Raw genomic sequence first — 14,943 nt, 5'->3', positions numbered from 1 at the left:
CTTTTCCACCTGTTGTCCCCTGGCCCGCTGCTCCTCATCACAACTGTCACTTCCTCTTCAGCATGGCATACTCTTCCCTCCCCCCGGAATCCATCACACCCTGTCCTGGGGCACCTTGCACTTAGCATCAGCCCTGTTTCGATCTGGTTTTGTTGGTTTGCTTGTCTCTTTCTCCCACAGGGGAGACTGGGGGATCACAGAGGACTGGGGCTAGGGACAGGCACGGAGTCGACAACAGTGAGAACTTGTTTACAACAGAGTCAGGGCCCAGCCCGGCCCAGGTGCCCTTTTTCAGAGGGGGTGGCTGTCACTCCATCCACTAGGGGAAGTGCCTCTCACCTGCCCCTGCCCAGGATCTTCTGAACAAGTGGCCCCTTACCCCTTCATCACTTCAGGGCAGGATTAAATTGTTATCTTCTGGGTGGATTCTCCCTTCCCTTCTATTATCTCTTTGTCTTCTGTCTCCTTTATACCAGAACGCATTTTTTAAACTATTCATCTTTGTCATGTAAACATCAGATTCAAGTGTGTGAGAGAAACTAGGCCCCTAAAAATCTGCTTTCACTCTGATTGCCGCTGTGCGGACGGTCACTTTCCCGATGGGAGGCCGGGCCACAGGGGGAGCACAGGGGCCGCCGCCAGAGGCCTAACCCAGCTCTCAGGGTCCTAAGCGGAGTGTGCCATAAACACCCTAGTCTGAGGACACAGCAGGTATCGTCCCTGCATTGGAGAAGGCTTTGGGCGTGGGGAGAGGCAGGGAGCGGGCTTTCTGTCACAGCACAGGGGGCTCTGGGAGACACTGGCTGACTGATTCAAGATGTGGAATGACACTTACCAACCTGCAGGCATACCAGCTTCCCAGAGTGGAGCCAACGTCCAAAAGTCCAACCTCCGTGTTCTGTCTTGCCCCAAACCCTGGTTCCCCCAAATCCCAGCTATTGGGGTTTTAGGCTCCAAGAGTCTCAGCCAAACATCTCTACCCTGGGTGTCCACTCTCGTCGTCTAGAGCCACAGTGTCCAATTGGAGCTTTCTGTGATGATGGAATGTTCCATCCCATCAAACCCAGGAGCCACCAACTACCAGCTGTTGAACGCTGGAAGTGAGGCTAGTAGACTGGGGAACCAAGTTTCGATTTGATTTCATTCTACTAAATTTGAATTTGAACAGCCACACGTGGCTGGTAGCTGCCATGTTGGAAACCGCCACTCTGGAGAGGCCCGGGCAATGCACCTTCCAGCAATCCGTGGAGTAAGAGGCCGGGCTCACGCTTTCCCAGAGATGAAGGTCAACAGCAAACCTTGGCTTTGCAGGTTGTGGGAGGTGGCCCCAGGAAACAGAATGAAATGTTTGCTCCAGAGAAGCGATTTCGCTGGCAGCCGAGGCCGTAGAGGTGTTTTGTTCCTCTAAAGGAAAGGGCCAAAGCACCTATACATCCCCAATAGCACACTGGCTACTTTCAGCTTTCTGTGCCTTACATCACTGAATGCTGCTCAGTTAATAAATAAGGTGCTTGACCGGTAGAGGAAGCCATGTGTTCACTGAGTACCTACTGCATGCCAAGAAGCCCTCTGGTCCAAGTACCGGGCTTGAGTGTTGGCGAATCTCGCGAGAGGCATCGAGGGTGACGTGCAACGTACACAGGCCCAGGAAACAAACACCCGGAATTAGGTCCAGTTGGAAAGACGTCAGAGCCCTGTGAAAGCTTCCATGGACAGGATGGAGGCTGTGATCTGTTCGATACTGTCCTGTGTCACGCGCATTTGTTAAATGAGCAAACTGTCGCTCCCACGCGTTTAGGCCTGCGCTGCTCCCGCTTTGGCCTGCTTAGATACTCACATCACGTGGAAGTCAAGCACAGTTTCCTGAGCACCTGCTCTGTGGAAAGCACCGTGGGGAATTTTACAAAGGACAATACAATTCGCGTTCTTGCCAATCTGATGAGACTTGTGCCCATAAGCTGGGGGTGAATTCCCAGAGCTCGGATTCCAGCTTTAACGCGTCCCTGTGACCTTGGGTTAGACACTACTCTCTCTGAGCCGCAGCTCCCACATCTGCAGAGAGGGCATCCTCTTCCGGGATAACGGAGAGGACCCCGGTCTCTTCCCCATCTCCTGGGTCACCTGTGGCACCAAGCACAGGGGAGACACTCGATTAGCCAGGACTGTGGGCAAACTATGCCCACAGGCTGGATGTGGCCCACCACCTAGTTTTGCACAAGCTGAGCTCGGATGGTGTTTACATTTTTTAATGGTTGGTTGGGGGGAAAAAAATCAATAGAAGAAGAATGTTCATGACACGTGAAATTCTGCCCAATTCAAGCGACAAAATCCACGAATGAGGTTTTGTTGGGACACGGCCACACCCATTTGTTTACCTATGGTCCAAAGCTACTTCTGCCCTATAAAGTCAGGGTTGAGCAGTTGTAACAGTGACCGTCTGACCCACAGGCTGAGAATATTTACTCTCTGGCCCTTTACAGAAAGTGCCAGCCCCTGTGAGACAGGAGGCAGGAGTGCAGATGTGCGAAGCCTACATGATGGTGGTGGTGAATAGCATGCCTGAGGCAGAATCCACACCCTCGTGGCTGCCCTTGACCCTGGGAGGCCCTTTCCGGGGACCGCTTCCACTGGCCAGGTCAGGAAGGGCTTCCTGGGAGACGGAGGCCCTGGATGGACTCGGGCTGAGTGGGGTTTGCGCTGGCAGTGGGACCCCGCGAGGGGAATTGTAGAAACAGGAGCCACAAGGCCTGCCTGGGGACAGTGAGCCGGCCGTGTTCTGTAGCCCTAGCTGAAAGGGGAAAACAGAGGGCTGGGCTTTTGGTGGGGGGCAGGGAAGGGAAGGAAAGTGGGGAAGGGACACAGAGGCAGGGAAGGAGGGAGGAAGGGAGGAAGAGGGGGAAAGAGACGAGGGAGGTAGGGAGGGAGAGGTGGAGAGAGAGGTGGAGAATCAGCCGGTCACAGAAGCCATCGAGGGCTGGACAGAAGGGAGAGGCACCTGGTGATGTCCCAATATCACAACCAGTAAACTTGGCTCATCACACAGAGATGTCCCCCTCTTTCATCCACTGAAGCCATCGGGTGTTGAGCCTTGGCAGACGGTCTGGCAGGTGGGGGACCTCTCTCCCCCGGCGGCTGGGTCTGTGGGGAGAAATCCACTGGAGGAGATTTGCAGCCAAGGTGCCCTCTCTTTGTAGGAAGAGTTTATCTTGACTTGAAGGCAGCTCCCGTTTACTATTGGTTTCCCTGTAAATTTATCTTTCCTTTTTATTTAAGAAGGGGGAGAAAAGCCCCATAGTGTCACATAAGCAATTTTGAGTATTTAAGAAAAACTCCTTCCCTGCTCAGCTGTCATGTTCACAGGAAGCAGTCAGGCCTTAATTCCGCAAATATAACGATTTTGAAAGTTGCTTCCAGCTAGGGGTGAGGTTCTCCCGAATTTCCTATAAATAGCTAGTTGCTTTCTCTTTTTCCTTCTGTGTACACACACATCAACCAGGGACTCACGGCACGCTTTCCCCCACACACCCCCACACGCGTGTGCACGTGCACCTCACGCTTACGTGCACACGCCCACAGCTGCGTCCACCAGCTCTGGAAGACGACTCTTCCCCCAACCGCATGATGGCTCCTAGACGAAAAACTCAACCCACGGAGCCCCCAGGGGAGCCCCAAGCCTGATCAAAAAGCACCAGGAGTTTGTAAAACACAGATCGCCACCGACAGACTTGATTGCTTTTTTGATTAGTGAAAGAATGGACTTGATACACTGCCTCGTCCGATGACGTGCAGTTAATCCCCAGTTGTCATGTGGGCTAGAAGTGGGCCAAGAGCTGCCAGGTGATGACGTGGCGACAAAGGCACCCGGGAGGAGGGGGTGGCACCGGGGCTGTGGGCTGGCTGGGGGTGCCCTGTGAACGGAAGGGGAGAGGACCGGGGCGTGGAGCGCGTGGCGAGGCAGGCCGGTCACATGCTGAGCCTCGTCAGGTTCACGCCTCCCCTGCTCCATCCGCCTGCAGGCTGGGCTGCGTGTTGCAAAAGCCAGCCTGAGGGGACACTCGCTCCCGGGCATCTCTGTTTCCTTCCCGCGCCGTCCCTGTGCCCAGATTGCGGTTTCCAGCCCAGACTGAGCACCATTCTGTGCATTCTGTGTCTCTACTGGCTTGCCTTCCAAACTCCTTGAACTCGCCAGGTAGGAATCTGAAACCAGCCTCTCCCCCAGCAGGCCGCTGCACCCCCAGGGTTTTCTGTCCCGGTGCCTGGGACCCCTTGTCCCCCCACGCTTGTCTGAACAGGTGCACGGGCGTCGTCCTCGCACCTGGCGAGCGTGGCCACTTCTCCACACCTGCACGGCCGCCGCCATCCAGTGCCAGGGCGGCTCCCGACTCACAGGGCTGGCCCCAGTGCCCTCACCTCCCTCGGCTGTCTTCCCTGGCCACGCTGTGCCGCGGCGAGCTTCCAAAAGGCAGACCTGGTCATGACATCCGAGGGCAGAGTCAAGCTCCTGGCTGTGGCCCCCATGGCTTGTTGTCACCTGACCTACTTCGTCTCCCCCACCTGGACCCTCGTCATGCTTGGCCTTGCATCCAGGGTCCTATGGTTCCTCAAGCCAGCCTCTGCCTCACCTCCTGTCCCCACCTGCTTTTCCTGCTGCTGGGATGATGATCCGCCCCTCCCCCCACTCTTCCCTCAGCCGCGCAGTCCCTCCAATGCCCTCTCCCACTGTCCTCTGGGACTGTTCTGGGCATCAGCTCTTGACCCTCACAGCCACCCAGGAGACAGGAGGAGGAAGGTGCCCACATCACAGCCTAGAAGGACAAGGACCCTCCTAGCAGGTCTCGTACCCCAAGCGGGACCCGTCTCTCCAGAAGCCCCTCTTTGCTGACTCCAGCTCACCAAGGGTGGATTCTGGGAAGCCTCTTCCCCCACAGGGACAGTAAACCAGCTACTCAACATGAGTCAGATTTCCCTGAAACTGAAGCTGAACGCTTTAAGCATTCAATGTGGAGCCATTTTCCAGGATGGTTTTCTAGTATGTAGTTTAAAGTCCCGAGCCTTTGGAATACCACAAGCAAAAATGAACCATTTATTGCCTTCAGGTCCTGTACCCTGTACTGGGCTGTGGAGACCGGTGGGACACTTGTTGGCCACCGTCATTCAGAGGGTCTGAGGCTCCCTGCCTCACCCTGGAGCTTCCAGTCCCGGGAGTACAGATGGGCAGTGAGCCATGGGAGGGACCCAGCGTGCTGGGCAAGGCAACACGGGGAAGGGGGCATGCCCTTGGGCTCCTTGAGTCCTTGGGGTTCTAGAGGGGGCTTCCCTTCCTCCCTCGATGCTACTTGACATGGTTCGCTCTCGTCAGGGGTCCGCTGTCCCTCTCTCCAGCCTTCATCGATGATGCCTCTCATCTGTGGAGACCAGAGACATCAGATCACCAGGGTGGTTAGAGTAATATCTAAAAATAGAGTAACTAGGTTCTGAGTGAGGCCCTGAGGGTTCCTCTGATTAAAATGCATGAGCCTTGATGTAGAAACGGCGATTTTTCTTTTTAACACCATCCTGCTCATTGGATGGTTCTGGACACTTCTGGGCAGGTGAGGTTGCCCACAGGTGCTAGGGAGGCCCAGGGGAGGGGGGGGCGTGCTTTCTACTTCCTGTGGACTCTCAGAAGGGACACACAGTAGGTGTTGGAGTCCCAGGGAGTCCTCGTGTGTAGTTCAAAGATGCTGCAGCCCGGCCCACACAGATCAGCAGTGAACTTGAGGGGGGGCGGGGAATGGAGGTGCAAATCAACCACATTCTTTTCAAGTTCGAGAGAAAGCAGTGGAAGGAGAAGGAGACAGGTGAAGGGGGGAAGTCTGCAAACCCTCAAGAGGAATGAACAGTGAGAAAAAGCGGATGCGTGGCCTTTTATTTCAAAGAGACAGGAGAGAGTTCTTCTCTCAACAATTTATGTCTCTCTCCATTTGGCTCATTACGTGAGCCAAAGTAATGAAACTCCCCACGAGAATATGCAAACTCCAAAGGAAAAGAACTGATAAAAGTCGCAGGGTGGGCTGCTCGTTCGTGGCAAACGAGAGCTCACAGGAAATGTCCAAACAGGCGCCTCTCTCGGCAAGAAGGAGTGAGTTATCAAAAATAACAGTAAAAAAAGAAACACGGCGTATTAAAAAACAGAAGAGTCAGGAAAGTATATTGCCTTCTTAATAATAAATACGTTTCGTGGGCAAGAATTGCAAGGGAATCGTTTAAATTAATTTCCGCTTTGTTTGGTTGGTTTATACAGGGTTTGGTCCCAGCTGACAGCAATCTGTAAAAGTTCTAACATATTGGAAATCTGATTTTCTTACAGCCAGAGTCCCGTAGTCCAAACTGATTTCTCTTTCAACTCTGCTAATCAGACAGGGCTCAAATGGATTCCTGGTAGAACCGAATCGCACTTGGTCTTTTGGGGGCATATTAAAAAATTTCTGGTATAAGCTTTAAATGCAGAGAGAGCTGCTGGCCAGTTGTCACTGCAGTGTGGTGTGAGGGGCAGTGGGGGGCGGGGGGTGGCAATGGCCGTGGCTCGGATGAGCAACGAGGGGCCCAGGGAAGACCTTGCCCATCCCCGGCCTGCAAGGCTCTGGTGCCCTGCCTTCTCTTTCTGCCCCACCAATTGTGGAGCAGGTGTTTGGGAAGCCAGGGAAACACGGCAGGAGAGGGAAGGAGAGAGTCCTGGTTTGAAGGCAAAACCCTGGCCACCCCAAGACTCGCATAATTGGGTTCTGAGAGGACCCTAGAGGACTGTCCTCCTCACCAAGCCCCGCTCTCCCCCTCCGCCTGCAAGCCCGTCCCCACTGCTGGCCGTGACTGTCCCCTGTCTCCGGGTCCTAGCGTCCCTCCTCACTGTCCGCCCCCCAAACCAAATCCGTCTGCGAAAGATGCAGGCTTCACCTTAGAACAAACACATATGTGATTGAACAGACTAAATAGAAGCCAGCAAGTGGGGTATGCACGAGGGGCCTCTCAGTTTCTGGAGGTCAGTCCTACAAAGTGCCACCCCCAGCCTCAGAGGTCCTGCCATCCAGGGCTGCCCCGCTCACCTGGTGTGATACCCTTGACCAGGAAAGGTCTGGAGTGTGTGTGTGTGTGTGTGTGTGTGTGTGTGTGTGTGTCTGAATCAATCCCACACATGTTCAGCCCCTCCCCGTACACCAAGGGGTCTTAACCTAGGCTCTGTGAATGAACTTTAGGGTAACCCCCAGCCCCTACAATTATGGGTAAAATGCACACGAATGTGCATTCCCGCATCCCCACGTCTTCTGGGTTCTCACGTGCCTCCACGGCCCCTAAAAGGGAAAGCACCCAGCTGTCCGCCCGGGTTTGCCTGCTGCCTTGCCCACTGTGCTTCTTAGATTCCGACCCGGACCTCGGTCCCGGCCCCGGAGCCAGGCGCACGGGCACCGGCCCTCGGCCTCCCAGGGTGCCGGTGGCGTCCGCGGCCCTTTCTCGCTCCTTCTCTGTTGCGCCGTCTCTCTCTCTCCCTTCCTTCCCTCTTTCCAACTGAATTCTCGTTTTTCCTCTCTCCCTAGTGCTTGTACGGCTGCTATGTCCATTCCTCCATCATCCCCACCTTCCACCGGAGGTGCTACTGGCTCCTTCAGGTAGGTGGCTGGGACTGGATTCTTCTTCCGTCTCGGGTGCTGCGGAAGGTCTGTGGAGGGAGCTGCGTGGGCGTGGGGTCCGGCGTGCGGCGGCTTCGGGCGGGGGTGCCCCGGCCAGAGCTCCTAGGGGCGTTGGCGCGTGGTGCTGAGGCCAGGTGTGTGGCCGGCCTGGTGTGCTGTGCGATGCCAGGAAGGGGAGAGGCCTGGGGTGGGGGGTGGGGGGGGCCGTCCTTCCGCCCCATGAGAGTAAAGCCCCACCGGGTGCTTCCAGGGTGGCTCGGTTTCCTCTTGATGAGGACGGAGAGAAGGCTGAGCGTCTGCCCGACTGCAGAATGCCCGTTGGCCGAAAGCTGTGCGTTCACATTCTCTTGTGGGTTAGTCAGTCGTTGGCACTCGTGGAAAATCGGCTCTCAGAGGCATGCCAGCGGCAGCCGGATTGATCGGAAGGGTTGTTGGGAGAGCGGGGGCCCACGGCTCAGCGGGAAGGAGCCCAGGAATCGATCTGTGATGTCTGCCATGCAGGGGGACGGAGAAAGGGGCGGAGGAGCCCCCCGGCCACCCTCGCTCCACAAGCGTGACCTGGCTCCCAGCTCTGTGTCCATGGTGCCCGTGCACAGCCTCACGGAGTCGGGCCTGGCTCGGGGCCGCGGCCGCCCAGCCTCTTGCCTGTTGGTGGTCAGTGGCGGTCAGAGAGCCCGGCAGAGAGTGCCGCCGTGTGAGTGGGAGGGTCCGAGGGACCCATCAGCGAGGCTCGACCTGGTCCTTTGCAAAGCTTGTCCCCGATCGGCAGCCGCTCTCTGTGGGCCCAGGCATTGCTGCCTCTGACCTTTCCCACTGTGGTTCTAACCATCTGCACCCACAGCAGTTCAAGTGAGCCCGCCCCTGGCCCCGGCGGCTGGAGGAGCTCCCTGGCTTGAGGAGTACGGTCAGGAGGGGTCTGGCAGATTAGAAAGCAAGCCCCTGACACCATGGTGTGTGTTCAGAGAGCTGAGGCCTCACGTGCCAGAGCGCAGAGGGGCCACTGGTCCCAGGGAAGGTGGCCTGGAAAGCATCTGCGGGGCCCAGAGCCATCTTGGTGTGGACGCCGAGGCTCTGCCTGGACAAGGCTCTCGGTCTGTCGGCTCTGCCCAGCCCCTGCCTCCTTGCCCTTCTCCCTCAGTTCCAGAAATAATTGTCTGCGGTTCAGCAAGTTCATTAGCAGATGACGCCTGAGACTGTCCAAGGATGTGCTGATTTGCAAAGACACGGCTTCCCTGACATCTTGCCCTGTTGTCATTTTTCGGGTTCCTCTCCCTGGGAGGCTGGGCTGGTGGCAGCGGGGGTTTCTAACTGCTCGGCCCTGCTTCCTTGTGAAAGGGGCCTCCAGCGTGGTCATGGGATGATACTTCTCGTCTTGTTAACGCAAAAGGTCCTCTTTTCCGCCTGGCGGAGGAGCGGAGTGTGGGACCCCCACCTCGAGAGCAGGGATCTGGTACAGCGGGGGCCGTGTCCTTGTGCCCCAGGGTCACGCTCTGGCTGCTGAGAAGTATTTTCACCTTGAGCAGCCCGTGGCCCTGTGAACTCTGGCCTCTGAAGGCCCCGGGGCCTGTTTTGGCTTTTTTCCTTTTCAGTTTCATGCCCCATCCAAACGCCTCTTGAGCACGCTGTCCCGATTCCAGGCCTGACCACTGGCCTGTTGGAGCAGCGCCCCGGAAGTCGGCTTCCTGCCAGCCAGGCGCTCCTGCACCCACGCCATCGCCCGTCTCCTCTTGTCCCATCACGTGCTTGCGGCTCTTTGATTCCACTAAGTTTACTTTCCTAGACTCAGACACCATCGGGCAGCCACGGCGGGGGGGGGGGAGGGGGGGGAGGGGGGAGCTTATCGGCCCCCCAGACTGGATTCTGCTCGCTCAGATTTGGCTCCTCCTGCCTTGTTCCAGGCGAGAAGTGGGAGGGCTCCGCTGTCCCAGCCCTCCCCACCCCCCAGCTTCTGTCCTGGCCACGGTGGGCCGGAAACATACGTGGAGTGATTCGTGTCTGCCTGGGATGGTCACTTCTAGCTGGCGGGGGAGCCCATCCCCCCCCCCCAAGGTCCAGTGTCACAGGAACTGGTTTCTTAAGGGCAGATCTGGGCCCCTTTATCTTCTCCTCCCAGCCCCACAGTCTTCCCTCCACCCGCTATCCACTGCATCCTGGAGCATCACCGTTTTTTCCGTGAGCAGGTGACAGGGGGGGACGCATGCAGGGGCAGGGGTTCCCGCTCCCCAGTGTGTGCTGGGCAGGGGCAGGTTAAGGAGCCAAGGCCAAAGCAATTAGTGCGGTGCACGTCCCGCACGAGCCCGAGAGCCACCGCGGCAGCCGGCACCGCTCAGGGCAATTTGTTCCGGTGCTAATTACAACACCAGGATAATGACGGTGTGGCCAGGCTTAATTTCTCTGATATTAAATAGGAAAGAAGCCATGAGACACCGGCCCAGATGGAAATTGGCCCAGGTCTGTCTCTGACACCAATTATCAGGAAAAAGGATTGGGTGGGAGAGAAGGTGTCAGGGTGGTGACCGAGGCAAGAGCCGAGGAAGGAGGAAGCTCCCACGGCCACCAGTCACCACCGGCTCCCCGGGGAAGCCAGCCTGGTGGTCCCTGGAAGTCCGCAGTGGCTGTTGGCCACGCCCCTTACAGCAGAGAGGTGCCAGGGGCTGGGGGACAAGGGGAGCCTTGCTGAAAGGCAAGGGGCAGGGAGGAAAGGAGGGCTTCTGGATACAGGAGAGTTCATTCCAGCAGTGGCCCCACCGCCCCCACCCACTGCAGAGCGTGGCCGGCCGTGGTGGCCACTGGGGTCCCAAACTGATGCCACTTGCCCCAAGGCCACTTAGCACAGCAGGAACCTCTGCCCGCACAGGCCTGATTTTCCCAAGCGCCCAGACTGTAAGGTCCCTGAGGTGGGGGGGAGCTGCGCCCCTCTGTCTCTCCCAGCACAGAGCCTCAGCCGGACAGGGAGGGGCCGGCCTGCCCTGAAGTCCTCAGCTCTGCTCAGAGGGCCTGCCGCCCCAGAACAGGGAGGGAGAGAGGGTGTCAGACCTGGGGGAGGAGGTCAGCACCCCTTCCAGAAGCAGAGGATCAGGGAGAGGAGGGGGACCGGAACTGACACAGCACTTAAAAGTCCCCTAGTGACCTGATTTTCAGGGGAGGGAGCGACCCTGCCCCCTGTCTGTTGCTACTAAATGTTTTATTAGGATGTGAGCAGCGAGATAAGTGAGGAACCAGAGCCTTTCCCGGGAGTGGAGGGGACTGAAGCCCCAAGTGCATAAGGGCATTGTCATGACCGGTGTGCACCCCATGAAGCCATCTGCCCAGCTGGGTCAGGGCCTTCGGGGGATCTGTCCTGGGACTTGAGAAGCCACCACCACCGGCTGGCACACGTACTCCTCCGTCACATCATCTGTACGTCGGGGCCTCCACGTGTCACAGCTGGCAGGGCCCTTAGGCTCCACAGAACTCAGCTGCTGCATTTCCTAGATAGACGCTGGAGCCCAGAGGGGACAGGGCCAGACCCAGGGTCACCCAGCCAGTCAGCGATGGCACCCTTGCCTCTGCCTCCCAGGGCCCGAGCGTGGTTGTCACTGCAGCCACCTTGGCCCTGAGCCTTGCCGGGGGCGGGAGGGGGTGTGGCCAGTCCTGCCGCTGGGATGCTCCACGGGTGAGCCAGACCCCAGGGGCCTCACCCTCCGTCCTGCGGCCACGGCCTCTGCTGCTTGGGATTTTCTGGTGCTCAGGCTCAGGGCCTCCCTGCTGCCCTCTGCATCCCCGTCCCGGGCCCCCACATTCCATCCTGTGGGGCCCTTCTCCCAATAAGCCCAAAGAGAACAGGCCCCCATTTCAGGCCAGACTTTCCAGCAGCTTCTGTATGGCTCATTTGGAAACTATTTCTGCTTCTAATGAGTGTTTTTCTTTGTGCCCTTGTCCTCTAAAATGCTTAATGAATGTTTTCTGTGCTCGAGCGAAGCGGGGGGGTGTGTCCCTGTGTGTCTGCCACCGCCATGCGGGGGGCTGTTAGGCTGCTGGGGCGGAGACAGCCAGGAGCTCCTTCCCGACCCACAGAGGCCCGTGGGCTCGCAAGCGCTGCCGAGCAGACACGGGGACCCCGCGGCTTTGGGGGTTCCCGGGGCTGGGGGCTCCTGACGGCCGGAGGATGGCAGGTGTTTGGGCTCCACGGAGGAGGCAGGTTCTAGCCCTTCCCTGGCAACCCTGAGCATCGGAAGCTGTGACCATACAGCCAGGCACCACGGGCAGTGAGTCTTGGCCACACGGTGCCCCGGACCCTCACCACGGGCCCCGTGTCCCCCAAGAGAAGGCCAGGCTCTCAGGAGGCCCGTGGTCACCCGGCCAGTGGAGGGCACCCCTTGCGGCCCCATCTGCCTCCCGGAGGCACCAGTGTCACCTGCTCTTATAGGGAGGGGCTACCTGGTCCCAGATCTTAGGGCACAGAGGGGGCACTCCGGGCCTTTCACCCCACACTCTCTCCTTCCTGCCTGCCCCTGAGCTCAGCTGGTCCCGCCCCCCCCCCCAGAAGTAGGGTGTTTTCTGCACCAAGTACCACGGCAAAGAGACCTTCACAGAGCCAGCCCAGAGGAGGGCAGGGCGTCGGGGGCTAGTTCTAGGCTGCCCCGGCCCGACTAAAGCCCCCAGCCCAGGAGCAGAGGGAGGCCTCAACCACACGTCTCCCTGCCTTGTAGGAAAGGAGGGAGACCCCCGTCTTTGCTTGGGCAGAGCTCCAGTCTCCCCTCGCAAGTGCTCCTGGGAACCATGTTTGCCCACCCGGTTGGTAAGGCCTGGGGTGGAGCTGAAGCCTTACATCCCTCCGTCGGGTTGTGGGCTCACAGCTGGCGTCACATCCTCAAGAGAGTGTCTCTCCTGCCAGGAGGAGCCGCCGAGGAGAGGGGGAGCCAGCAGCCAGCGTCCCCACGCTGACCCAGGGCTCTGCAGCCTTGCAGACGGGGCCCCAGAGAGGCACCTGTGCTCACATTCTGGGGACATCCCAGTGAACAACTCCATTTCAGCTTCTACACCAGACACAGGCCTCGACCCCAGTGTGTCCTGAGGGAGCCCGGCCTCCTTCCTCCGGGGCCTCTTTACTCAGAGCAAGCGGGGGGGGGGGGGGAGGGAGGGGGCTGTACAGAGTCCCAGGCCTCCCCCGCCAGCCAGGGAGGGAGCAGGCCGTGGGGGGGGGGGGGGACAGGCCTCCTCACCCGGCACTCAGACTGTGGCACCCCTGGGGGCTGCCTCTGGCTCTCCAGGAAGGGTCCTCGGAGCTCACCGCTACCCTGAAGTGGCAAAGTCGGGCACGGTTGGGTCAGGTGGAGGCATCCTGCGGGCTCGTGGACCGCTTGTTCCCGGCATATCGCCCAGAAGGCTGCCCTTTGGGGCACCCACTTGGCCCAGAGTGGGTGAGTGAGCACCGCGGGCCCTCTGGGATGGTGTTTATTTCAACCCCTTAAAATAGTAAGGTTGGGTCACCCAGGGGAGCACCTTTTAGCGGTTCGCCTCTGGGCAGTTTACCGAATTTCTCGGAGCCTCGGTGTCTTCATCAGTAAATGGTGACAATAATAGGGTCACTGCACAGGGCTGCCTTTGGGAATGAATCTAAACGCGACATAGTGCGTGCACAAACGGCAGATGTGCTCCTGGCACACGGCAAGCGCTCACTGCCGCGAGCATCAGGTTGGACCCGCAAGCTCGTCTCCCGCTGCCCCTGAGAAAGCTCCGGTGAGCCCCCGGGCCGCATCGCCCCTTTTTCCTGCACCGCAAGGCTGCAGGGGGCTGGGGCGGCCCCTCAACGTGTGAGCTGGTCAGGACAGGCTGGCCAGAGCGTCTCTCCTCCTTCACGCCACCCTCCTCTGCAGCGGGACACAGCGGTGGCACTGTCTTCACTATAGACACCCTCCCCGCCCTCCCCCCACAAGAGACTTGAAATGATCACTTCTTTTGCAATTTGCGACCCAAGTGCCCCCCTACCTGACATCCACTCACTCTTTCTGGAAGCAAGGACCCACCTGGGACCATGCCTCCAGCCCTCAGGGTCGCCCTGTAGGTGAGCTAGGTCACAGAAGGGACCAGAAGCCCCAGCGTGGCTACAGGAGCACCTCCACACTCACCCCTCCGTCCTCAGGCTCGTCCTAGTGGTGGGGACATCTCTACTCGGAGTGAGCCGGATCCCCCCAGATCCCAAGAGGCAGGAGACAGTCCACCACTGCCAGGCCTCCCTCCCTCCCTCCCTCCCTCCCCCCTTTCCTTCCCTCTTTCCTTCCTTCCCTTTCCTCCCTGTCTTCCCTCCTTCCTTCTCTCCTTCCTTCTTTCCTTCTTTCCCTCCCTCCTTCCTTTTTCCTTCCTTCCTTCCTCCCTCCCTCTCTCCCTCCCTCCCTTCCCCCTTTCCTTCCCTCTTTCCTCCCTTTCTTCCCTCCCTCTTCCTTCCTTCTCTCCTCCCCTTTCCTTCTTTCCTTCCCTCCTTCCTTTTTCCTTCCTCCCTTCCTTCCTCCCTCCCTCCCTTCCATCGTTCCCTCCCTCCCTTCCTTCCCCCTTTCCTTCCCTCTTTCCCTCCTTCCTCCTTTCCTCCCTCCCTTCCTCCCCTCTTTCCTCCCTTTCTTCCCTCCCTCTTCCTTCCTTTTCTCCTTCCCTCTTTCCTTCTTTCCCTCCCTCCTTCCTTTTTCCTTCCTTCCCCTCTCCCTTCCTTCCTTCCTTCCTTCCTTCCTTCCTTCCTTCCTTCCCTCTTTCCACCTCCTCTCTCTTTCATCTTTTTTAAGTGGAAGATATTATAGCTTCATAAAAAATACTCCAGGCTTCTTGCTCAGTAACCGTTTTTATGTTTCACTGGGGTGAAATAGAAGCGGCTGGGAAATAAAGCGTTGAGGAGCCTGCTCTGTATGTGGGCCCTTGAACAGTGTCCTGCATTACTCAGACGGAGATGTCATGGGGCTTGCCGTGAAAGGAGGCTTTGATGGGGCTTAGAGCAACAGGAGGCATTGTCATCAGGCTGACTCTCTCCCAAAGGGGGCATTTTTTAAAGTTTATTTATTTTGAGAGAAGGGGGGGGGTGGGGAGGAGCAGAGAGAGAGAGAGAGAGAGAGAGAGAGAGAATCCCAAGCAGCTTCGTGATGTCAGCACAGAGCCTGACATGGGGCTTGAACCCACAAACTGAGATTATGACTTGAGCCCAAGTCAAGGGTCAGATGCTTATAACCAACTGAGCCACGCAGGCGTCCCCCAAAAGGGACATTTTGACCCACATGCTTCAAGGAAGAGAAATGAGTTGGTGCCTCAGGATCCC

General features: G+C 58.1%; 1 protein-coding gene across 1 annotated transcript in view; it reads left to right on the top strand.

The window, feature by feature from the left end:
* The window catches only part of CAMTA1 (calmodulin binding transcription activator 1), an 852,027-nt gene that overhangs the window by 598,288 nt on the left and 238,796 nt on the right, over positions 1-14,943 (top strand). The window contains exon 6 of the mRNA XM_047083614.1: positions 7,572-7,643. Coding sequence (XP_046939570.1) covers positions 7,572-7,643 — 72 coding nt within the window. The remainder of the gene's footprint in view (positions 1-7,571; positions 7,644-14,943) is intronic.

The sequence above is a fragment of the Lynx rufus genome, unplaced genomic scaffold (genome assembly GCF_022079265.1).
Source record: "Lynx rufus isolate CCGP_SWC_20201006 ecotype Redwood Valley unplaced genomic scaffold, mLynRuf1.p SCAF_2, whole genome shotgun sequence".
NCBI lineage: Eukaryota > Metazoa > Chordata > Mammalia > Carnivora > Felidae > Lynx > Lynx rufus.
This window is presented reverse-complemented; position numbering and strand designations above follow the sequence as displayed.